The sequence below is a fragment of the Mesocricetus auratus genome, unplaced genomic scaffold (genome assembly GCF_017639785.1).
Source record: "Mesocricetus auratus isolate SY011 unplaced genomic scaffold, BCM_Maur_2.0 Super-Scaffold_100021, whole genome shotgun sequence".
Lineage (NCBI taxonomy): Eukaryota > Metazoa > Chordata > Mammalia > Rodentia > Cricetidae > Mesocricetus > Mesocricetus auratus.
Window position 1 is genome coordinate 14552596 of NW_024429202.1, and position 24510 is coordinate 14577105.

Here is a 24510-nt window from a genome sequence, read left to right on the forward strand (position 1 = left end):
TGAGTAACAAGGATAGAGATTAATCCATAAGGTATGTAAAGCACATCATCAACACCACATCAACAATGACTGAGAAGTTATCAGAAGTTCCTGGTGGAAACCCCTGGCTTTCAAATATTTTTTATTAATTAAATTTTTTCATTTGTTTTTACTTCCCAACTGAAGTTTTCTCTCCCTCTTCTCCTCCAGTTCCCTTCCTCCCTATCTCTCCCCTACCCCCATTCCACTCACCCTCAGTCTCAATTAAGAAAGGGGCAGGCCTCCTGTGGGCATCAACAAAGCATGGCTTATCAAGTAGAAGCAGGACCAAGCTCCTCCCCTGCATCAAGGCTGGGCAAGGCAACCCAGCATAGGGAATAGGTTCCTAAAAGCCAGGTCCTGATCCCACTGCTAGGAGCCCCACAAACAGGCTACACAGCTGTCATACATAAGAAGAGGACCTCAGTCAGTCCCGTACATGTTCTCTAGCTGTAGGTCCAGGGATCCACAAGGATGACAACAGCGCAGACTCCCAGCAATAGTGGACAGGGTACCTGGACTAGCCATCACCTGTAATCAGATTGGTGACTACCCTAATTGTCATCAGAGAGCATTCATGGAGTAACTGATGGAAACAGATGCAGAGATCCATTGCTTTCAAATATTTTAAACAATGGAAGAATTTTTAACAATATGGTCTTGAAAATAATCTCAATATACTCACATTTCCATAAGCAAGTATTGGTTTGTGTTAGGCAGTTCCATAGCCTAAGAATATATTGCTCAAATGTATTCACCTAAGCGGAATTCCTGTCCCGCAGAAAGTTGCCTTCTAGTAGGGAACCTAGCACATAAGCTATAGACAAATAAGCAATACATGCAAATTATAATGGCTAACACTGTGAAGAAAACTAAAGTGAGGAATGTAGATGACAAAATTACTAGCAGTGTCTAGCAAAATTACTAGGGGTGTCAGGAGGAGGTATCACAGAGTGGGTTGTCCAAAAAGGACTTCTGAAGACAAAACTTTGAAAAGGAAACTTCATGAGAAAATCATGTGAATTTCTGGAGAGTCTTCCTAAGAAACGCCAGTTACAGGCAAAATTTCGTCAGGGGAGAGATCCTGCCTCCTACGATTCACCCAAGAACTCCATGGCTCTAGGCAGCAGTGAGAATACTCATGGCCCATACCATGACAACAAATGTGGAAGGGACAGGTAGAAAGTCAATACCACTAGCCTGTAGGTGCCACCATCAGCTAATAAATAGTATTTCACGAAAGGCATAAGTGATAAAGTTGGATGCATTAATGCATAGGAAGGACTCAAGAGGAACCCATACAGACAGACTAGATCTCTTTAACTTCTCAGCTCCTCAATAACTACACTTCTAAGATAAAAATGATTATTCGTTCCCCTGCCTAAGAAATTAGAAAAACTATCAACAACTGATAAAACGACCATCTGTTATTTGCTTGATTCATGTAGAAATGAAATACCTATGTGAATTACTGCTTTGTAGTAGTATGTCTCTGGACACCGGTACAGTGAGTATCTGAGAGGGGTGTCACTCTTAGGGTAGTACCTGTATCAATGTGATGTCAGTGGTGATTGAAGGAGCAGAGTATTCATCATTTGCTTTTGTTTTCCTTTGTCTTTTTTAAACCTCTATCTGTTCTAATTTAAATCTTATAAAAGTCACTTTATGCAGAGCCTTACCTCTATCTTTGACAATTATTTAATGCTCATATTCAAGAATAGCTTAGGGAAAATATTCAAGTTCATTTCTAATCTACAAGTTTTACGGAATAAGAGAATAAAGCAATAGTCTACCAATGAAAACCCAGGTCATATGAGGTTCTGGAAATTTTTGTCAGCAAAAATTGCTTTTAGAGTCTATTACTTAAAATACCCTTGATGAAGCACGTGGCAAGCCTTGGTTAACCACTGAGAAAACTAAAGGTCAATGATGTCTAAAATACCATACAAATCTGGGACAAACTACTCCAGGCCTTGCAAATCTAACCCTTTAAAACCATATATTCAAAAACTCAAACTTAAGGCAAAAATTGCGCAGCCTGTGAATAAGCATGTTTCTTCATGAACCAGGGATCATTCTCACACAGGTTCAGAGGTACTAAAAGAAAATGACGTTTATATTTTTGGTTGGGAGCCCAGCCTTTAATGGCTGAATCATCTCATGCCTGGGGTGGGATGCCTTGTTCAGCCTTGATGCAGGGGGGAGGAGCTTGATGCTGCCTCAATTTGATGTGCCATGCCTTGTTGATTCCCATGAATGGAAACGGAGGAGGAGTGGATGGGGGAGGGTAGAAGGGTGGTGGGAGGAGGAACAGGAGGAAATGAGAGTGGGGAAACTGTGGTTGGTATATAAAATAAATTAAAACAATGAACAAAAAAGAATATGACTCACAGAATTAGTACTTGATAATTTCACATATCAGATGATAGAGCTGTTGTTAAAAATGTTTATAAACTTGGAATTAAGACAAATTCATTGGAGGCCTCCTAACACTATACTCAAGCATTTTTGAGCACGATTTGTCTAATTCCCTACAGTAGGTTTCATTCTGCAAATTGAGATCTCACTATACTGTCCAAGCTTGTCAGTTTAGATCCTGGGCTTAAGCAATCTTCCTTTCTCAGTTTTCTGAGTATCTGACTTTATCGAACACAGGCTAACAGTAACAATTTCAGGGTTTTCTGCTTTATTGTTGGAGAAGATTGATATAATACAAATGATTTTTTTTGTCTGGTAAAGATATAAAGAGCATGTAACTCAAAGGCTAAGGCTTTCTTTCTGTATATTCACTGACAACTGCCTTTCTGAATATCTCTTCATGACATTTTAACTCGAAGATTTTCTAGACTATCATTGCTACTGTTCTGGGTCCCTCGCTAATGAATTAAACTACTTTTAGACAAGTGTTCAGTATATATTTTCATCTGAGACATATTAGATGTATTGGAAAACAAACATTTTCAAATGCCTTACAAAGAGTAACTGGATTATTTTACAATTTATCCATATCTTCTATGAGTGTTTTCAGGTACTGGAATATCAACAGATCTTGTTTCCATTTCCAGGTAGAAAGAATGGGGAAAAGAGGACACTAAGAGCTGGGTTCATAATATTCAACATTTCAATTGTCTCATGCATTTCTAATGAGTGTAAGTCACATAGAATAAGTAAAAAGAGAGGCATGGAGAAAGGGAGAGGAAATAAGGGAGACATGACAGAAATATTAACACCTACAGGAAAATGTGCATCTAGAATCTTGTTCATTAAGTACACCCTGAGCCTTGATTTTTCAAAGGAGTTCTTTCTTCTTATATTTGATGGTATGGCCAAGTTAACTTCTTCTCTAAACTACGATGGCTTCTTATTCATGAAAGGGGTTATTCTAGTCACAAATGAGAAGGGTTACTTTTTCAGAAAATACATATATAACACTGTGTTGAAATTACCTGGAGGGGAAATAACAGTAAAAACAAAATGCCAGTTTGACCCAGAGATCAAGACGGTCAATCTGGAGAAGCTCACATAGCCATCCCTTGTTTCTGCCAGGGTACAACCTGTAAGTAAATACAGAAGTGAAGGTGTTAGTTACCTAAACCAGCACAATGTCTTTAAGTCTTTTCTGGGGATAGAGAGTTGAATAATAAGGCAAAATATTGTAAAAGAATGAAGAAGGATCATTGTATCTATCCATTTCTTCTTAGACAATCCCTGGAACCAAATAATTCAAAACAAAATTTATTGAAAGCGTAATATGCCAAACACTGTTTTTTATAGACAGCTTTGTACAGACTATATAACAACACTATACAATTTTATAATCAATATTCTTGAGTTAAATTACATAATTTATGATAAGATTTTAGTCACAAATATACCTTATTAGAAGTTTGTATTCCTAACTATAGTTATGCATTTGACTTCTTTCTTGATACATGTCTATGAAGGGGTCAGGTTTATAGATAAGTAGTAGAATGCTTATCTAGCATGTCCTGTGTTCACACAGTAGCATTATCAAAAGAATATATGTCAAGAAATAAATTCTGCTATCTGTTTAGTGCAGTAGTTGTCAGCCAGTGAGTCATGACCCACATTAGTCACATATAAGGTATTGTGCATGTCAGCTATTTACATTATGATTTATAACAGTAGAAAAATTACAGTTGTAAAGTAGAAATGAACTAATTTTAAGATTGGAGGTTACCACAACATGAAGAACTGTACTAAAAGGTTGCATCATTAGGAAGATCGAGAGCCACTGGTTTGGGGCGGTCAATCTCTCTATATTAATGCAATAGCAGGGTTAAGATAATACATCAAGATGACAAAAGCTTGTCATCAAATCCTGACTGGAAGAATTCACTGCTTTAGTAAGATGAATTACTTGGGCCTTGGTTTCTCTGAATGTAAAATAAAGCAAACAACAAACAAACAAACAAAACGTTTAAAAGAAAAGACATGAAACGTATATTTTCTACCCCGGTGGTGGTGGCGCATGCCTTGAATCCCAGCACTCGGGACGCAGAGGCAGGCGGGTCTCTGTGAGTTCGAGGCCAGGCTGGACCAACAGCCTCCAAAACAATACAGAGAAACCCTGTCTCATAAATACCCCAAAAAACCTTATATTTTCTAATGAATTATCCATTTATAAAGTTGAAGCAAGCAACTTAACTCAAGCTCATATTCCTATAATATTAGTTGTCTTGACTGCACTACACCTAAGTTACTTTGCTAATTAATAGCTGGTACACTTCTCTGAAAAATGTCACCATGGTGGACAAAGAGTTAAAATGTGATCTTAAAGTTTATGAATTTGTTTGTGATGTCTAAGGCTGAAAAGAATCATAAAGATTTAGTACATTTAGCGTTAACATTTTTCACTTCAATTGCTCAGTCCTTTTTATGAAAACAATGTCTTTCCTCATCAATTTTGCAGAGCTAACTAAAAGTTTCCTTACACAAACCATATTTTCTTCCATCTCTAGAGAGTCCCAAAATAAATAAAATGCCCAGAAAAAATGGAAATAAATAAGCCAAGACTCAAATAAATGATAGGCGCCTAAGATAAATGTACTTTATATTCTTTAAAACCTATATGCATCAAAATTATGGTCAATAAACTCTTGCAAACAATGAACTGCGGAGTACAGATGTTCAACATGAAATCGTTTGCTGCAGTTTTTCCTTTGACAAACGTCCTTATTGTTCCCATCTTTGAAAGAATGCAAAGCAGCATTTAATCGAAATGTGTCCGTTGAGCACTGTGAGTTTGCCTCATAGAACAGCCGCCAAACTGCCTAATGGAAAGTGCTTTAGCTCCAAATGGGTTTGCTTTTGTGTTAAATACCAGCTTGCCTTACAGATCTCCACTAAGATTCCCATATATATCTATGATATTTTCAGATTTGAAGCATATGTGACCAAAAGGCGGAAGCACTTGCTGCCAAGTACAGTACATTACTCCAGGGTCCATCATATCTTTGGAATGGCTATTATAAAATACGAAAATGTGTTGACAGGCTCCCCGATCAAGCTGGTATTAACAAGGTACTGGATGAGAGAACTGGGGATGAAGTGGGGAAGCGGGCTGAAAACTGTGCTGAAACTGGGTTATAAAGCTACCAAGAAATCACACCTAGGTGTGTTCCTGCAGAGTATACATTTTCTAAAGCACCCCCCGCCCCAGCATCTTTCACCACCACCAATTCACTACTTGGTATACATGCTAGCAAACTGATATATCAATAATGCTGGCAAATTATTTTTTGAAATATATAGGTTATATTTCTGCAATTGTAATCCATAATTGAGTTTCAGAGGATCCAGGGAGACCCCTCCAATTATTTGCCTTTGTATATGAATCCACAGTTTTGTGGTGATGACATGATTTTCACTGAGTAGGGATGAAGAACGGAAAACAAAGACCATTAAACACAGAATAAAAGACTTATAGATGGCACAGAGAGAATAATTTTGTGGTTGTTATTCCCTTTATTCCCTTTTGCTCTGATTAAGTTCTTTTTCTTGGAGGAAGTTAGTAAATTCACTCCAAATGGTTTCGTTTCCATTCTTTGTGAAGTTGGGAACTAATATTTCAACACTAGGTAATAAAGGTGTGTGTGCATGCATTATAATAACATAAAAAATCTATAATTTTTATCCTGTTTCCACAAACACACACACACACACATACACACACACACAGAGAGAGAGAGAGAGAGAGAGAGAGAGAGAGAGAGAGAGAGAGAGAGAGAGAGAGAAAAGTATTTCTATCTACTTTGCTGTTGGATATTCTGACACAGGCAGTAGTGGTAGTATCTGTGTAATCTAGTTGGATCGAGCATGGCTTAGCATTTAGTAAAACAAAATGACAAGATTATCCCTGATTAATTCATATTTCATATTTTATTTAAGCTAATTAGTGAGATTTTCATTATGATAAATGAAAGTGCATAAAATAAGGGTGATTTGGAAGAACTTTTTGGAGTTCCTGAAGCACGAAGCCTAGAGAATGTGTACTATTGAAGAACTTATCGAGTATGAACAAGGTAGTGCATGTAGGCAAGATACAAAGTTTAAATGGGATATGCTGATAAGTTGTGCAGCATGAGAAGGGAATGAAGAATTAGTAAGAGAATGAGGAATTAATACACAATAGAATCTATAAGAAGAGCCTAGAAATGAGTAAGTTCTGGAGAAGGTAGAGCCAGGTAAGTTCCACTGGCCATGTGCATTGTGAGGTTATCATTTGTAGATGTTACTGAATATGAAAAAAAACCCTGGGTATCATTATTTTTATTAGAAGCTGATTTACTGTATATACTAAGCACTTTCTATACTGAAATATTAACAACTACAACAATATGGCATTGAACAATGAACAGAGGAGCGGCATCCAAACAGGAACTTCACAACTCTGTCTTGATACAAGTTTGAATGTTTATATTTTGTATTGTCCAGTCCTGAAATGCCCACTAATTGGATTTCTCCGATATGTTTGTTCCAGAAAAATGGAATAAGCAACATTTGAACTTTTCCCCTGATTTTCAGACTGTATTATTTAGGTAAAGAAATGACCCAGAGCAAAAACTGTGATGGCAATATGCATGTCAACTCTATCAAATGAAATGAGGAAAAGGTTGAACATATAACATGTCTATGAGTAGATTCTCACGAAATGCATGCATTTTTGGACCTATCAAATTACATAGAGTGAAGGTACTAATAGGAGTGCAAAGATATTGGAAATTTTGACAAAATTACATTTTGTGGAGGCTGGAATTAAGTGATTGAAAGAACTACTATTCTTCCAGAGGATCCAGGTTCAATTCCCAGCCTCCATTATGTCATCTTGTAACTGTTGGTGACTCCAATTACAGGGGACCCAACACTCTCTTATGGCCCACAGGCATCAGTTACAAAGTGTGACACAGATAGGCATTCATGCAAAACATCCATCTAAATTAAGAAAAAAATTAAGTTTAAAAATGTGTTTTGTAGATAGCATGAAAAGATCAGGCTTCTTTAATAAGGCCAAACTAACTGAAGGACAGCTTGAATGAAGATAGTGAGAAAATACATAGCTCTCACAAGAAAGTAAGTATGACACACTGAGGCTTTGAAGCTATGGAATATGTAATCACACAGTGTGGATTGCTTCCTGGAGAGTTTTCAAGGACAAGCCCTACTCTCTGGACTTGATGATGTGCAGAAAACAAGAGGTGTAAATGAAATAACATGGGGATGCTAGAACATCTTGGGCTCTGACATTAAATTATATTAAAAAAAACCTGTAATCTTTGTAAATGAGAATTCATCAGTTGGGACACTGAATTCTAACAATATTATGCTCTACTTTATTTAAAGACAAAGAGCGAAAAGTGAGAAAAGTACCCACAGTAGAGATTAGTATTTTATATCAGATTAGAATAGCCATAAAGTAAAAACAAATGTAGCTGAAAGAACAGGCAGAACTGAACACAATCACAACTGACTTCTTCCATACATTTTAGCACTTTATATATCTATGGAAGCATGTGACACATTCTAGACACAGGTAGCAAGAAACGTCCTCAACGGGGAAATGGGCAATTACACAGATCGGCTGACATTTGACCTAGTAAACTGGTTGTTTCCATGCATGTAGAAAAAATGGTTCAGATAATACAAATCCAACAGAAACACCCTAGGCTAGACCATGAAGCATACAAAAAAAAACTTTAGATGTCAATTTGTTAAAGATATATCTTCAAATTGTGTTGAGCATAGGGGTATATGACCAGTTATGCCAACCTACAACATGGCACCTTATGGAATTATTGAAAATAAGCCCTCAGAGAAGAAATTTCCTGGTTGATTTAATATTGATTTCTCATCCAGCCAAACTATGTAGGGCCTTTAGCTGTGGGGTCTTGTCATTAGCTATGTTGAGTAGCCAAGAGCAACAGCAATAGTCTGTGTTCTTTTGGAGACCCCTGCAGCACAGAAACAGACATCAACAGTCTTATCCAATGGTATACCCTTATGCTACACTACGACATCCCAAGGAAGATGTAGTTACTGGTGTAATAGTGGCATGACTATAAAGAGGATAACCAACGACTTTCTAATTGGACTTTTGGTTTGTTCAACATGAGGGAATTACGCCTGGTACAAACCTGGTCAAAATACATGATTATGGAGGCTATGAACACTATGGAGGAACTTACTATTGATATTTTGCTAAACGTTCATGTTATCAAACAGCCTTCTAAACATTTCTATTCACCCAGCTTCTTTTTCTTTTATTTGTTTGCTTTTACAAACCCACTGAGTATATTTTGGGGAACATTTTATGGATTCTCTCAATGAAAATGCTTAGGAAAAAATGAAGGTATTTGCCTTTTTGGTGTTAAAAAATTTCTAGCCTACTCAAGTATGGGGCGGACAGTTTTAGAAGCTTCCACTGAACAGGCATGTTCTTGATTGTATCAAACCAAGCTAAAGCGAATTTCTCTTCACCTCAGGGTAGCATCTTAAGGACTAAATCATGGGACTGTCACCGTACATGACCAGACTTCTTTTATCTTTCTTTTCTTTTTTCTTTCAATTCTGGGGATTGAACCTAGTACTGTTTGCATGCTCAAGTTTACCACTGAGCTACATTCCTACTGAAAAGGACAATCCTACCTATCAGAGAATTCATGGGTCTTGTGTAGGGTTTGAAGACCTTTTTCTCAGCACATAACATGGAATTGACAAAGCTGAAATAACAAGGACTAATACTGGAGGTTGAGTAGGGTATAGGAAGTAGGAAGCCTTTTGTCACACAAACCATAACAATTGTAAGCCAAAAATCTTTGTCCTTTGCTCTAAAATCGAAGCCACTTCTACAGAAGTCTCTCTTCCATCCTGCCTCCCTACCCTCTCTCGTAATTTGACATGGCATTCAGGTTGTTACTTTTTGTGTTTCCCCACTGATGTTCCCCATCTCAATGAGTAACACCAAATTCCAATCACTATATTAACAAAAGGTCAGACACTCAATCCATCCTTTAATTGTTGTTTTTTAACTCATCATACAACACTTGATTCTACTTCTAGAGGGCAGTCAGAGTCAGCACTCTTCAGATCTGCACTTACTGCCCAGCTGATGCAGTGTCCATTCTTCTATCTCACTAGCTATACTCCAGAGAGGTTATCTAACAGCGGCTATGCATCTCACTGAAATCACAGTCCAGGCTTCCTACCTCCAACTGTAGAAGCTACTGTTCTCTGGCTCCAACCCACCTCCCTGATTTCACCTTCTCTCCTGGTTTCTCTTGGTTAGTAGGCTTCTTTGTCCTTGTTCTGTCTTTATATCCTTTAAGGAGGATATGTTATAAAGACAGTAGATAACATTTTAGATGTGAAAAACAAAATCACAGCAATGGAACTATTCTAAAATAACAATATACAATTTTGTAGCCTCCCAAACAAAGACAAGAATTGACATCAGAGTTAATATTTAGAGACTATGAACTCATCATTTGTCACAGATCACTGGAACACACCTGTAAGCAACTTTTTATCCTATTGAGTTGGTTACATTGCAAGAAAGTCTTTGTTTGACAAGTCAAATGGTCAGAATGTAAAATACAAAAACTACTTCTTACAGAAAAATCATGCTTTATATGTTTAGTTATCCTTGATTCATGGGCAAATGGAAAATTTAGGGATTTCCTGCAGAATACATAATCCCAGTTCTCTTTTTCTAACACTAAAGGAAATTAGATGGAGCTGGCATTGCTCCCATGATTGAACAAGACAGTAAGGGTGGACATGAAAACAACAGAGGCAAGACTTGAGTCAGAGGATTTGCCCTGGGTCAGATGTTTGCACATTTAATGCATTTTTTCTTCCTAATATTGAAAGTACATATTTCTTTTTCCTAATAGAAGCCACAGGTGCCAGACAAATGAGTCCCTGAGCAAATCAATGATCTTTTACCACAACTTACCTGTCAGAGGAGCACTTAGTAGATGTTGAGAACCTAAGACTTGAGACTCGGCCAAAAAGTGAGGCTATAAACATTTATTGCTAGCTTAGTCTTCCTTTTCATATGCATTTGGTACTGTCGACAGAGAATGAAAAGAACTCAGAGAACCTATTTAGCATGTCTATGTTTGCGATAAATTCCTAGTGGTACTGCAATAGCTTGGACAGGGTGGAGGGATGTCCCCTAAGTATTCATGTGTTAAAATAGAATATCCCTTGAATATGCCTTTTCCTGGGGAGCACTTTGGGATTCCTGTGCATATTCTGTCAAGTTTTCCAAAAGGTAAGAATTTTCACATAGAAAATTATATGAATCACCTATTCAGTAGAAGTAGAGGAAAGAAATATGACTTGAAATTGATAAGGACGGCAGTTGGAGCCTCCATGAGTGAATACTGGAATTTTTAAAGATACAAACATGTATAAATATATATGTATGTATAGTGTGTGTGTTTGTGTGTGTGTGTTCATTCCATATCCCTTTAATGTACAAAACCCTGTGGCATCTATGGCATTCTTTAAGCAGAAACATTGCCATACCCTTGAAACTCTATAGCTAGGAAACAAATAACGTTCCTTTTCTCCATAAAATCTCCAGCTTCAGGTGTTTTGTTATAAGCAATCAACTAAGGCACTATGAATCTTTGTTGTGCAAGTAGTAACAGATATTTGAAAGTTGCTGGCACCTACCTTTTAACATTGAATCCGGTGCCCCTTCCAGGGAAGCTGAAATAACCCAAGGCTCTGAGGGGAGACCCAAAGACTCCACTCTTTGGTTCTGGCAATAAGAGAAGAAAGAGAAAAAACTGGATTTAGAACATCATTTTTTGAAGTTCTCTAAAAAATGAGGCGTGTTCACACATAAATGCTATAAAACACACATGTTCTTTGGGGAATGAAGGAAATTATAAATGTGTTCTTTTTCATGTTCACATCAAAGTTAACATATTGGAAGGGAACCATGGGAATTATTGTATGGGAATTTAAAGCAGTGCAGGGAAAAGGAGAAACTGAAACACAGTTATAAAGGACAAGGGCATCATGGCTATCCCAAGGAAGAAGAAAAGGTAAGAGAAGACTAGGGAGATCCCTCAATGGCAGAGCATTTGTCTTGCATAGGCACTGCCTTGAGCTCAGTCTTCCATACCCTCAAAAGGAAACAGCATAAAGTAGAAGCAAAGCCATGGAGGCTAAAGGTGAGATTTCAACCAAATACAGGAGTGACCAACATCATGAATGGAGCATAGGGAGGAAAAGCATCAGGGGTCTGTGCAAGAATGAGCAACATCAAGCTGGTGTCTTCATGGAGCTTTCACCCCTATGTTGTAGCCACTTTTGCCTGAGGAGATTGGTGCCCTGTCTAGTCATCATCAGAAAGGATTCCTCTGGCAGGATATGGGAGCAGGTGCAGAGACCCACAGTCAGACATTATGTAGAGAGAGAGCTAAGTTGAAGGTCTCTATCAGGTCCCTCCCCTTGAAGGTTGGGGAACTTCATAGAAGAGGGTAAGATAGGACTGTAGGAGTCAAAGGAGAAGGAGGACACCAGGAGGATATAGCCCACTGAATCAGCTAAGCAGGGCTCACAGGGCTCACAGGGCTCACAGAGACTGCAATAGCCAGAAAGGTGCCTGATTTGGTCTATACCAGGTCTTCTGCATATACATTAGGGTTGTTAGCTTGGTGATTTTGTGGGACTCCTAACAATGGGAGCATTTATATCTCTGACCCTTTGGCCTGTTTTTTGAGATATCCTCCCCCTCCCCCCCCCCCGTTAAGTTGCCTTCTCCAGACTCAATATGGGGCTTTTCCTTTTTTATTGTATGTTGTTTCATCTGATTTGGTTGTTGTCTCTTTGAGACCTGCTCATTTCTTTAAAGGAAATGTAGTGGGAGTGGACCTGGAGTAGAGGGAGGTAACAGGGAGCTGGGAAAAGTGGAGGGAGGGGAAACAGTAAGACGAATTTATGGTATGAGACAAGAATCTATTTTCAATGAAAAAAAAAAGAGTTACCAATGTAGTGAGAATTCCCATGTGTTGCCAACTTCACATGGTAGTGACTGTAAATACAGATTAGGAATGTTTGGATGTAATGTATAGTCTATGGAAAGACAGTCATATCTGAGGTGCTACCTTCTCATCCAAGAAGACCAGTTGTGGCTGAACCGGCAAATCTATTCCTACTTCGCCATCTGAAGGCTGCACCAGAACAGAAAGCACAGAGGGTCGGGTATATATGAGATTTCCAGTTCTTAAACTACTTGCATTTCTAGAAAATACAAAGATGAATGAGGTCAATACACACATAGGATTACAAAGACAATTTCAGTCGCTATTTTCCATAGAAGAGTTTGTCCGATGAGAACATTTGTAGTTCCATGTATTTCTACAAGTACCATAAACGTACTGTGTAGTGAATAATTATATCTTTATACACAAATTGTGTATCCAATGTATTATGGATTATCCATGCTTAAAAATGTGAGTAAAGCAATGGGAAAGTGAAATGTATTAACTTACAATTTTCATCAATATAGATTAAGTTAGGCCCCCAAAAACTTCAGTGAAAAATAGGATGACACTGAAATCTTTATAAGGCAAGGGCATGTATGCTCGGCCATAATCTGCTGAGCTGGCTCTCCTGAGAGGGACCCTAATTTGTATTGTGCTCCAGGGTCTGTGTCACAAATACTTTCCTACCATGGCTGAGTCCAAAATACTAATATGTCACCAAACCAACCTGGGAAGTGAGGGCCCTAGCTTCAGCACACACACCACCACTTTGTATTTATTCTCTCCAAAGGTACTTTCATTAAATAGGTCCCAAATCTATACATTAATCGTAATTTTAGAATCATATGGTGCTAATCATGGTGGTAGTGGTTATTTAGTGACACTGTGCACCATGTAGTATTAGCTTTTCCTGTCTAAACTTATTATATCTTTAAAATGACACTGTAAGCTAGATGCTTTTACTCAGGTTTGAGGTGTGAGGGGGTTACAAAATAATAACATAGCACATGTCCTGTAAACCATAACTATTTTTGCCAGGGGACTATACTGTTTCTCAATTCGTCCAAACATGCTAATCAGTGGTGAGACCTAGAATAAAATAATCATATAACTCATGATACCTTGAAGCAACTTTGATTCAGTGTTTTGGTGTGCTGAAAGATGTAGCTTATGAAAGCATTAGAAACTTACTATTTCATTTAACTTATGTATTACATATCATACATGTGCACCAGATACTTCATAAGTAAATAGAGATCTAGAGATAATACATACTATACATTCTGTTCCAACATACAGTGTGATTTGATGAGCTGCATTTAGAGTAATTAGCTCTGGTCTATTCAATTTTAAACCGTTATGCATGCTAGTTTCTGTTTTCTACTCTCCCCTCACGAGAGTAAGAAAGGATAAAGTATTGTTTACTCATCAGAGGCAGTGAATGGCAGCTAGACGTGGACATTACTAGTCCTGAAGGAAGAAATAATGGAGAAATGATTACTAGGGGTCAAAAACTATGAAGTTTCTATAGGAAGCAATTTCCTTGTACCCTATGAACCACAGGAATGTACAAGCAGAGTGGGAGGCTGTGGTCTTAGGAACTTGGGTTTTTCACTAAGTTCAGGCCTTGCCTGCTGATACCTCTCCCTGAAAGTTCTGTGTCCCATCATCATTTTATTAGTTTGCTTATCCTGAATAGCTAAGGCTCCTTTCTCTGTTTAAATCAAAAGAGACATGAAGTGCACTAGTGCTGTATTTAAAAAATACATATCATTCTATTCTTTAGTTGGGGTGCAGTTATTAGAAACATTTAACTCTATATTCCTCTACTAACCTCATCCTTAAATGTTTTCTGATAAGAGATGGGTACAGGCAAACATCCTGCATGAAGGAAACTGGAAAACCCATTTAAATTCTAGTATAAGTACATTGGTATCTGGAGACCCTAAGTTGGCCTGAACGCTTGCGGAAAGGCCTGTCCCTGACACACTTTAAAGTTTATTGTGAGCAAACACCTCTTATTAAATGTAAACAGCATCCCACTGGAGGTCAGAGACTTGCCGCTGCAGCATATCCCAAGGTAATACCACTTTAAGCTCCACATAAACTCTTAAGCAGTTTCTATCCTAAAACCTGACCGTAGGTGGTACAGTTTTTTACGATATGTTATAATAGTGCAATAAATCTGTTAGCTTAAAATCGAATCTCCGTGGCCTTTTAGAGAAATCATCATTAAATGCAGGGTCCTGTTAATGATGCCATTGAAGTGAAATTGTTTAATCTGCTGAGGGGGTGAAAGGTCACCAAATGAATTTTTTATAATACATCAACTTGACACGCAATAGGGAAAACTGTAATAGATAAAAGCAAAGGAAAAGGGCACTGTCTTCCTCTGATAGGTCAATAGCAGCCAAGAGAGTCACTCATCCACTTTCCTTTCACAATGGGGCTCCCTTTGCATTTAATATGGACACCCAATTAATACCTCAGTACCACAGACAACCTCATTTTAGGTGACTTATAGCAATTTCTCCCCCTTCCCTGAAATGAAAGTGATCACAATACATCATAGCATTGTGCGAATTAACGTTAATTGATTCAAGTTACCAAGCAATGATGGGCCGCTTATATAATCTAGGCGTTATTGGGTGCTAGAAGGGATGAAGGGAAGATTAGATTCCAGTGTCCGTTGCTGTGACGACGGGAGTCACCTGACGCCTTGTTAGACAGTTGTAAGGTTCTATTGCTGGCCCCAGTGGGGTCGTCAGTAAACTGGAGTGATGTCCAAACATCATTACACGCTGCTCCAATTTTAAAGCAAAGGGATTAGCAACTTATTGCAAGCAACCTGGATTTGTCATTGTGCTGTCGTTATCCAATTTCCAACTGCTAATGTGACTGTAGCCTGCAGGCAGAAGGACCTACAGCCAAACTTTAAAAAATGGGGGAGGAGAGTTCCCTCCATCTCCTCCGGTTTCCATCACTATTTAACAGCTTGCAATACCCAGTCAAGTACTGAAATCTATTTTTCCCTGCAATGCTTAAGTGCAGGCTGAAGGAGGAAGATCATGACAATGCAGAAAATTCCCAGCTCAGAGACCACTACCGTTCTTTCCAACATGTGCTTCTAAATCTGGCAGATGTAATATGTTTGCCTCCTAGAAGCCAAGACCATGGCAAAAATAGCAAATGGGAATGAATAAGCCCTAACGTTGAACACTGTTTTTTCAGCAAGACCTACTGCCATGGTAAGGGTGGTGTGGGGGTTTTCTGGTACCTCCTCTTCGCCCCTCGAAGGTTGTTAACTAGGTTTACCACTAAAAAGAAAAAACAAAACAAGCAAGCAAACAAACAAAAAACAAGAAGAATCCCTTGTGTTTTTATTAGATTTCCAAGATATCTTGAGCTCCTACGATCTCTCTTGTTTCCAATGTACTAGACTAATGATACAGTCTGTGTGTACCAACAAGGGGACCTGAAAGGGAGTAGATGATTACTGTACACTGGAAGAAAAAAAAAGTAAGTTTTCCAGTCAACTCCAGTTGACAGTCAATGTTAGACCTCCTATTAAGTATAAAACTTGCTTGAGGCAATGTGAGATATGCAAAGATAAATACAACACTATGACTCTGCCCCTGGGGAAGACTCTTCTATACCTCTGGAAGACAAGAATGGCTTTCCTAGATATCTTTCCAAACTGATACAAACCATTTTAATCACATTTAATGATCCTCATCATCCCCCATTAAACCCAGGCAGGCTCCCTTAGCAGTTGCCCTCCCTAGTTGGGAAGAAATGTATTATGATCCTATAGTTTCCTACTATTAGGCTCTATATGGTCTAATAATTTCAAGTCTAACACATTACAAGCCGTTATTCCATCTTACCATAACATTTTACCAACTCAGTATCTGTCACATCGTTTTTCTACACTTAGGCCATGAATCACCTCAGAAAGGCTACCACCTATCTTGGCCTGGCCAATTCCAACTTTGGGTACACTGTGCATGCATCAAGATTACTTCTGGCCTAAACTGTTGCTAAACTCTTGGAATGGCCTGAAGTTATCCATTTAAAATATCAGTATGCCAAGAGAAAACATGATACACAGGAGGTGGTGAGACACATTTCTTGGTGTGGCTGTGAAGATTGGTTCAGGAGGAAGCACCCAACCTGATTGTGGGTGGTACCTTCCTAGGGGCTGAAGACCTGGGTAGAATCAAATGGCAAAGGGAGACAACATTCTCAGCACTTGCATTTGTTTCTATTCTTTTGTTTCCTGACTTACCAGCATGTGAACTGCTGCCATGCTGTGCTCAAATATGCCTTGACCTACCCATTTGTGCACTGACTGCCTTTAGACCTTAAGACAAAACAAATCTTTATACCCTCGCATTTTGTTTTGGTTTTGGTTTTTGTTGGTGGTGTTGTTTTTATTTTATTTTATCTTATCTTATTCTTGCTTAGGTCTTGTGTTCACAGAAATCAGGAAGCTTTTGATATCATATAACTGTCTATAAAGATGCTGAATGATCATTTGTTGTGAATGACAGCTAATTAGGACACCTTTTGGCAATATAAAAGTAAATTAAAACTTTTGCTACCTTTCTTCTAACCAACTCTTCCCATTCCCCCTATTCCCTTTAGGATCGAACCCACACATACACACACACACACACACACACACACACACACACACACACATGCTGGTATGTATAACCTATTAAATACTAAACCCATTTAGTGTTGCTCATATGTACTTGATTTGAGGTATAACATTAAGTAGTAGAGACAATATTGTTTTAGCTATCCATTTACTTAAAAATTTCTAGATTTGCAGCAGTGATATAATAACTTATTATGCATAATACTGTTCAAACTGATGTAATGTGTTAGACATGATAAGTGCTCAAATAATATTTGTGAATAAAAAATTCTTGAAACGTGAATTTTCATAAGGTATCTTATTTATCTATGCACTCACTTATATGTTTATATATTTTAATGCATTTTAAGGTAGTTTGAACTAATTTTTGGAACTGGAATGCATTGTGCATGAGAACAGTGACCTGCTAGAGTCAGGGATGTCAGCAGCAGTAACAGAGTGTAGATAACAATTGAGTCATGAGAGAAAGCACAGAAAAAAATGTATAAGCCTCCAAACAACAGTCAAAGGTGCATTGGTCTCAGACCATTTAGTAAAAGAACAATAGACCCTAAAGCCATTGTTGCAGACACAGGACTCTGAAATACATAAGAGTCTCACTGATGAGCATGATGAAGCTTCAATGACAGTGTGACTGTGAGTTGTGAATGAATTGTGAGTGCCCTGTTTTTTCCCATTTAAGAAGGCAGGGATTCAACATAATTGAAAATCTTTTTTTTTATTTCCCTTCTTTTTAACGCAGGATAGCCTCAAATTCATTATGCATACAAACATAACCACCCTCCTCCACACAAGTGCTATTACTGTAACTGCTTGCTAGCACACAGAGTGATATGGCAATGGGCATCAAACTCAAGGGTTCATGCATGAAAAGCTAGTAGTCCACCAACTGACCGGTAGTTTCAGACCATGGGTGCCATGGATCTGAACTCTGGTCTTCATGTTTAGAGGGCAAGGACTTTACTCATTGAGCCACAGCCACAATTCCTTAAATCATTTTTATGAGCACTCATCTGCCTTAACATCATTGGCACATGAAGTCTTCTTCATGTCTTGAACTGCTCTGCTTTCCCCTTTGATTTCCTCCCTATGGCAGGAAAAAGACTCAGGTATTCAGCTTAGCAAGCTATGATAACTCAGGATAGTCTTCCCTTTTTTATGGCTGAATTTCTTCACAATGTTCTTTTTTAATTTAAATTTAAATTAAATTTACATGTCAATCCCAGTTCCCTTTCCCTCCCCTCCTCCCTTCCCCCCACCAACCTCCTATCCCATCCCTTTTCTGCTCCCCAGGGAGGGTGAGGCCTTCCATGGGGCATATTCAAAGTCTGTCATATCATTTGAAGCAGGGCCTAGGCCCTCCCCTTAGTGTCTAGGCTGAGAGAGTGTCCCTCTATGTGGATATTCTTCCCATTTTAATGTCAAATGTGCCACAGGACACAGCAAAAATCATGAAACTGTTCCTTCATCATTCCTAGGGCCAGGAGGTTACAGAGGTACATCCTTGGGATATCATTGTAGAAGTTCTACCAACTACAGAGAGCTTTGGTAGTTTGACAGCTAAGCTTCTGCAAGGGAGATAACCAGATTTAATTTTATTATTTGCTGATACTGATGTATGTATGTGTGTGTATGTATGTATGTATGTATGTATATGCATGTATGTAAATATCAGAATATATGCACCCTGTCTCAATATGTGAAGTAGTGAGTAACTAGGAAGACATCATCTCTATCTATGACATCAACATGTACAGGTACAAAGGTGCATCTGAGTCTGTAAATTCATATTCCAGTATGAAAAGGGACAGGAGAGAAATGAAAAAGAAATGAGAGACATTCAAGAGCATAGGTCAAGCTTCTAATGAAAAGAAAGCAGTCATTACTAAATGTTCTGTCAGGATTCCTGAATAAGGAAATACAATCTTGGTGGAGAACCTCTGGATTAAAAGGGAATGTAGAATGTGTGTTCATCTCTTCCCACTAAGAACACCACTGAAACTACCTAAAGCATAAAACTGGGTAAAATCGTGGGGAAAAATAAAATAAAGAAGATAGGCAAATAGGCAGCAAAATGACTGCATATGTCAACAAAAGTTTGAAAACTGAACAAGTTGAGGCAACCATCCTAAGTAGACAAGAAATTTAAATTCAGACTTCCCAACAGGAGGATAAAGAATGAAAAGGCAAATTGACTACATACCCAAAAAGAAGATAGTAACTTTCTCTCACATTCTAAAGTACAGTTTCTTGAAAATAGTGATCATCTGAAAATATAAGTTTCCAAGATGGCATCATTTGAGGACCCCTGCATATAACAGAAGTGACCTTCCAAAGGACTTCATTAGTGGTTTCCCTTCTGAAAGAACTCATTCTCAGACTCATCTCTGCTGTCTCAAGGTCAATTCATTAGTGTGCCTATGACTCTCCCGGGAGTTCAGTAGGGGTCCTAACTGATATTGGTAAGAGCTGAAAGACACCAAGCTGGCCTTGGGGCCTGTGTATGGCTTTAAGGCTTTTTACGGAGCTGTGCAATGTTCAGGGGCACAAGGAACCTTGCTAGTATTTGTCAATTCTATGGAGCATGCTGTTTCTCAGTCAGCAGACATTTTCATCAGGAATGCTTTTCTTTATCTGCCCATGATTTACTTTTTTTTTTCTTTTTTTGCCTTACCTGTGGAAAATCTCTCTCTTTTTTTCTTTTTTTAAAAAATTTACTAACATTAGAAGCAATCTTATTTTATATATTGATCCCAGTTCTCTCTCCCTCCCATCCTCTCATGTCCCCCACTGACCCCCATCCCATCCCTCTTCTGCTCTATAGAATGGCTGAGGCCTTCCATGGGGGATCATCAAAGCCTGTCACATCATTTGGGGTAGGGCCCAGACCCTCCCCCACATGTGTAGGCTGAGAGAGTATCCCTCTCTGAGGAATGGACTCCCAATGTCCATTGGTGTTCTAGGGATAAATACTGTTCCACTACCAGAGGCCCCATGGACTGCTCAGGCCTCCTAACTGACACCCACATTCAGGGGCCTTGTTCTGGAAAATCTCTCTTAGAATACCAGGGAAACAGAAAATCAATACCATACATTCATGCTTCATGGCTCTTTATTAGCTGGGAAAATCCTGAGTCAGAAGTGACAGCAGCTTGCTATGACTGACGGTGAGTGACAGAGGTGACATTTGTGCTGACACTATCTCATGTCTACATGATAGGATGATTTGCCCCACAAACATGTGTTCCCTACTTGCTCCCAGTCCACTCTGCAGAATTTTCCTGACAGACTTTGACTACTTCTGCCCATTGTCTTCTCTCAAACTAAAACATGAATACACACTGTAATATTCAATATTTTGGAGTAGTGAACAAAATAAAGCCACAGGCTACAGCTTTGATCTCTAGGTATACAAAATTTATAAGAACTCGGTGAAGCCTAAATAAAGTTATGCTAAGAGAAAAAAATAAGCAAAACCAAAATGCATCAGCACCATTGACACCCATACGAAATGGAATAATAACCCTAGGGAGCATGCCAGGTGGCTCAGAGCTTACGAGCACTTGTTGCTCTTGCAGAGAATCCAGGTTTGGTTTCTCACACCTCCCTGGTGACGCACAACCTTATGAAACTCTAGTTCCAGGGGGTCCAATCAACCTCTTCCGACTTCCACAAGTACTAGACACGCATGTGGTACACATACATACACGCAGGAAAATGCTTGTACCCATAAAATAAAATCTAAGTCTAAAATGTTTACAAAATAATAGTATCAGTGATTGGTTAAAATTTTGTGCTTGGGAAAAATACACAGTTCTATATTACAAACAACCAAGAATAATCATGTTGTTGTTTTTGAGTCTATCAACAAAAGGAATATGTATGTTATCATTATAGTGGGAACTGTAATACAAAAATATTAACTAAGTTTCCATATGGATAGTTAGTCTACATAAAATGTTAATTACCCTTTCCCAGAAATGAACCTTCTTACTGGTTATCCAATATATGTGATTGGTCCCTGAAATCATATTTAAACCACCAACAAAATTGGATTCAGCAAATTATATTTATATATTTTATGCACATACACACACAGACATGTAAATATGTGTTAGTGTGTGTGTGTGTAAAACAATGAAAAAATTTTAAAAAAGAATCTGTCAATTTGCCAGCACAGAATGGGAGGGGTTGGAGGGAGAGTGCCTGGCAGGGGCTGAAAGGGAAGGCAAAAATAATAGAATTCTATTTTACCTAAAATATATTTTTGGCTTTGGCTTTTTAAAATTTCAATTCTAGTGAATGCTTTGCAGTTGATTGTAAAGAATATAGGCCCAAGATAGCAACCTTCATCCAGATGTTCTGATAATTAGTGCTTACCTATAGCCTGAGACTCCCTCTGACTTAGTCACCAGTAGTGCCCCAACAGTCATACCAAGAATGTTTTCCAGGACTCCAGTCTGTTGAGCAGTGATAACTTGGCGAGCCAAATTCTGTAATCTGTTACTCGGGAAGGATGGAATGAATTCAGTGCTCCCTGTATTTGGCAGATCACCAACTTCAATGACAATCACTTTTGAGAGAGTTTCCACAGAGGTTGTTGGTGTGATCCTATATGATGTCATTTCTGCCCTGAGAGGTCTGCGTTGTCCAAATCTGCCAGCATCAGCACCACCACAGGTTACAGTTGGGCAATTGCGCTTTCGTTTTCCCCTACTGTTTGCAATGGCCTCTAAGGTCTCTTCGTTGCCAGGCATCTCAAGTGTGAATTTGATTTGGTTAGGGTCAATCTGTAAGAAGCATGTTAGCCTTTCAAGAATCACTCTTTTCCAGTCTTTTTCTAGGACAGAAAACCTCACGGTGAAAGCCAAGTTAATGGAAGCACTTGAGTGTATTTCAACAGGCTCCTCTCCTTGAAGGACAACATACAAGAGGTTATTCATGATGTCAAAGTAATTGGCACCAGCAGACTCATCCAACAATGAAGGCGCTGACTTGACTGGAGTAGGTGGAATAAATCTTTTTTCTAAGAAAACATGAGGGCTCTGAATCTCATCATAGAAGACAGCCAAAATGAGCTTGGAGAAACTTCTGTTGCCCAGTAGAAAAATGTGCAATGATGGAGGTGGTTGCTCCACAAAGCATACTTTGGTAATTTGTCTTGTAGGAAAGATGGAATAGAAAGTAGACACAGAGGTAGGGGTAGAGCATAGTGTATTGTCCTTCACTCTGCTAAATGTGTCAACAAAGCCATTAGTAACAGACACAAGTGGGTATAACTTTGGAAATGTCTGAGTTACATCGATATTATGGAGAATTAGGACCACGTGGTCAGTCTGCTTGCAGAAGAAGCCCTGGATCATTGCCCGGAATGTGCATTTCTGTTCTTCTCTGAATATACCTGTAAAACACAGTAAAAAAAGAGTAACATATGAGCTACAACTAATGAGGATTTATGCTCCACTCTTCTCATCATTGTTAGTTATGCTGTTAAATATTTATTAATCATTTGACTATATTAGAGATTGGAAACAAAGAAATCTTGAGCAAAATATGAAAAGATATATGCATTAAAGACAAGCATTTTTATATATTCTAAAGATGAATATCTTCTTAAGATTAACAACAAAAACAATGGTTAAGTGTAAAAAAAGTTGAATATGTACTATAACTGAATCAGGAACAATTATGGAGGACCTTTAAGGGCAAAGAAACTAAATTTTTCTATTCATACATGAATTTATGATAAAAATATCCAAAATAGCTTGGTTGTTTCTCCCTATTAATAATAATAAGTTCTCCAACAAACACCATTTGAAGTCTTGCCACTACCTGGTAGTAACTTTAGGAACCACATTAAGTGTTTGATGGCACATGACTACCATTGATCTATTTACTTATTATAGAGGAAATTACAAAAGACAGACATGAACAACCAGATGCAAGAAATGTGTAGCACAAAACTCCTTTTGCCACTCCAGGTGGGACTCTCACCACATGCCTCTACCTGTTCATCTACTCAAAGTCTCTCTGAGTCCTGATCTTCAGCATTACAGTGAGCTTCATGAAACCATTAGTCATTGTTGTTTAATTCAGCCATCCAACAATCTCTTCTTCCTGGCTGCCACAGGGCGGGACTACAAGTTCCAAGTTTTTAGTCACATGACTTTTTCCCTATAAAGATCTATCATGTGACTAGTAGAAACCCAGGAATCTTATGAAAATGACCATTATAACTGACTTAAGATTCCATCCCACATTAGCGTGGTTAGCATCCAGAAAATAAATGGTCAGTATACTGTGGGTAGCTAACAACACTTAGTCACTACTGGTGGGATTGCAAATTTGTGAAGACACTATAGAAATAATTATAAATGTTTCTTTTTTAAAAAATCAAAAAGTAGAATCCTATGTTTCTAAAATACTTATGTTTGTGCCCACAGGTAGCTCTCATCTCTCATCAAAGATGTTTTTTTTGGAACAGTAATAGTTGGAGACCATTACAGAGATCCAAATCTGGTCAAAACACAAGCAAAAAATTACTGAGTGGTGCCCTGCACCAACCATTACATCTGCAATGTTACCCCTATACCTAAGGCTTGAGGGAAATCAAGGAAAGCCAGCAGAAAGATTTAAAAACCAGAGGTCCAGGATGTCTGCTGTTAGATATGTTTGTAGGCAATGGCAGGGGAAATGCACACATTACCTTTCAGCAATATGGCTACTTAAAAAGACCCACAGAGGATGCATCTGTGGATAGTTGCTAGTGTCTTTCTTTCACTTATATAATCAAGCTACCAGTCTTCAATTACGTGGTTCTGCCAGGATGATTTTCTCTGATTCTAATCAGTCTCGGAAAGCCTAGCCTCCCAACATTGTGGCTCAATTGTTTTTACCCCAATGATACATTGAAAGGGGGAATAAATTTCAATGTGATATTTGAAGTGTACAAAAGGAGTTTCACCAGATAACTGTTATTATCAAATATTCTCACCACAATTTCCTCACATAGATTCCTCTCCGCAAAAGAAAGCATTTCAATATGACATAATCTCACTCGGGTCATTTTAAATTAAGAATTCTTTCTTTCCAAATTGGGGCATCATTATTCTCTGATACCCACAGTTCGGTGCCTCAAAATACCCTGTAGGGAAGTTTCTTCTTTCAGAATTAACACAGAGACCTACAGCTGAACAGTGTACAGAGTGAGATACTTTGAAGTATTTAGTCCCTTAGGAAACCTTACCAACCCCCTCCCCTCAAGGTTTAGGGATCTGTGAGGAAGAGGAAGCCAGATGTGAT

The 24510-nt window shown here is 38.4% G+C and overlaps 1 protein-coding gene across 1 annotated transcript in view; it reads right to left on the reverse strand.

Annotated features, from left to right (window-relative positions):
• Positions 1 to 24510, reverse strand: part of Pkhd1 (PKHD1 ciliary IPT domain containing fibrocystin/polyductin) — a 424327-nt gene that overhangs the window by 17978 nt on the left and 381839 nt on the right. Inside the window, exons 60-63 of the mRNA XM_005072284.4 lie at positions 21589 to 22609; positions 12663 to 12798; positions 11221 to 11308; positions 3465 to 3572 (exon numbers count right to left, since the gene is read on the reverse strand). Of these exons, the coding sequence (XP_005072341.1) occupies positions 3465 to 3572; positions 11221 to 11308; positions 12663 to 12798; positions 21589 to 22609 (1353 nt within the window). The remainder of the gene's footprint in view (positions 1 to 3464; positions 3573 to 11220; positions 11309 to 12662; positions 12799 to 21588; positions 22610 to 24510) is intronic.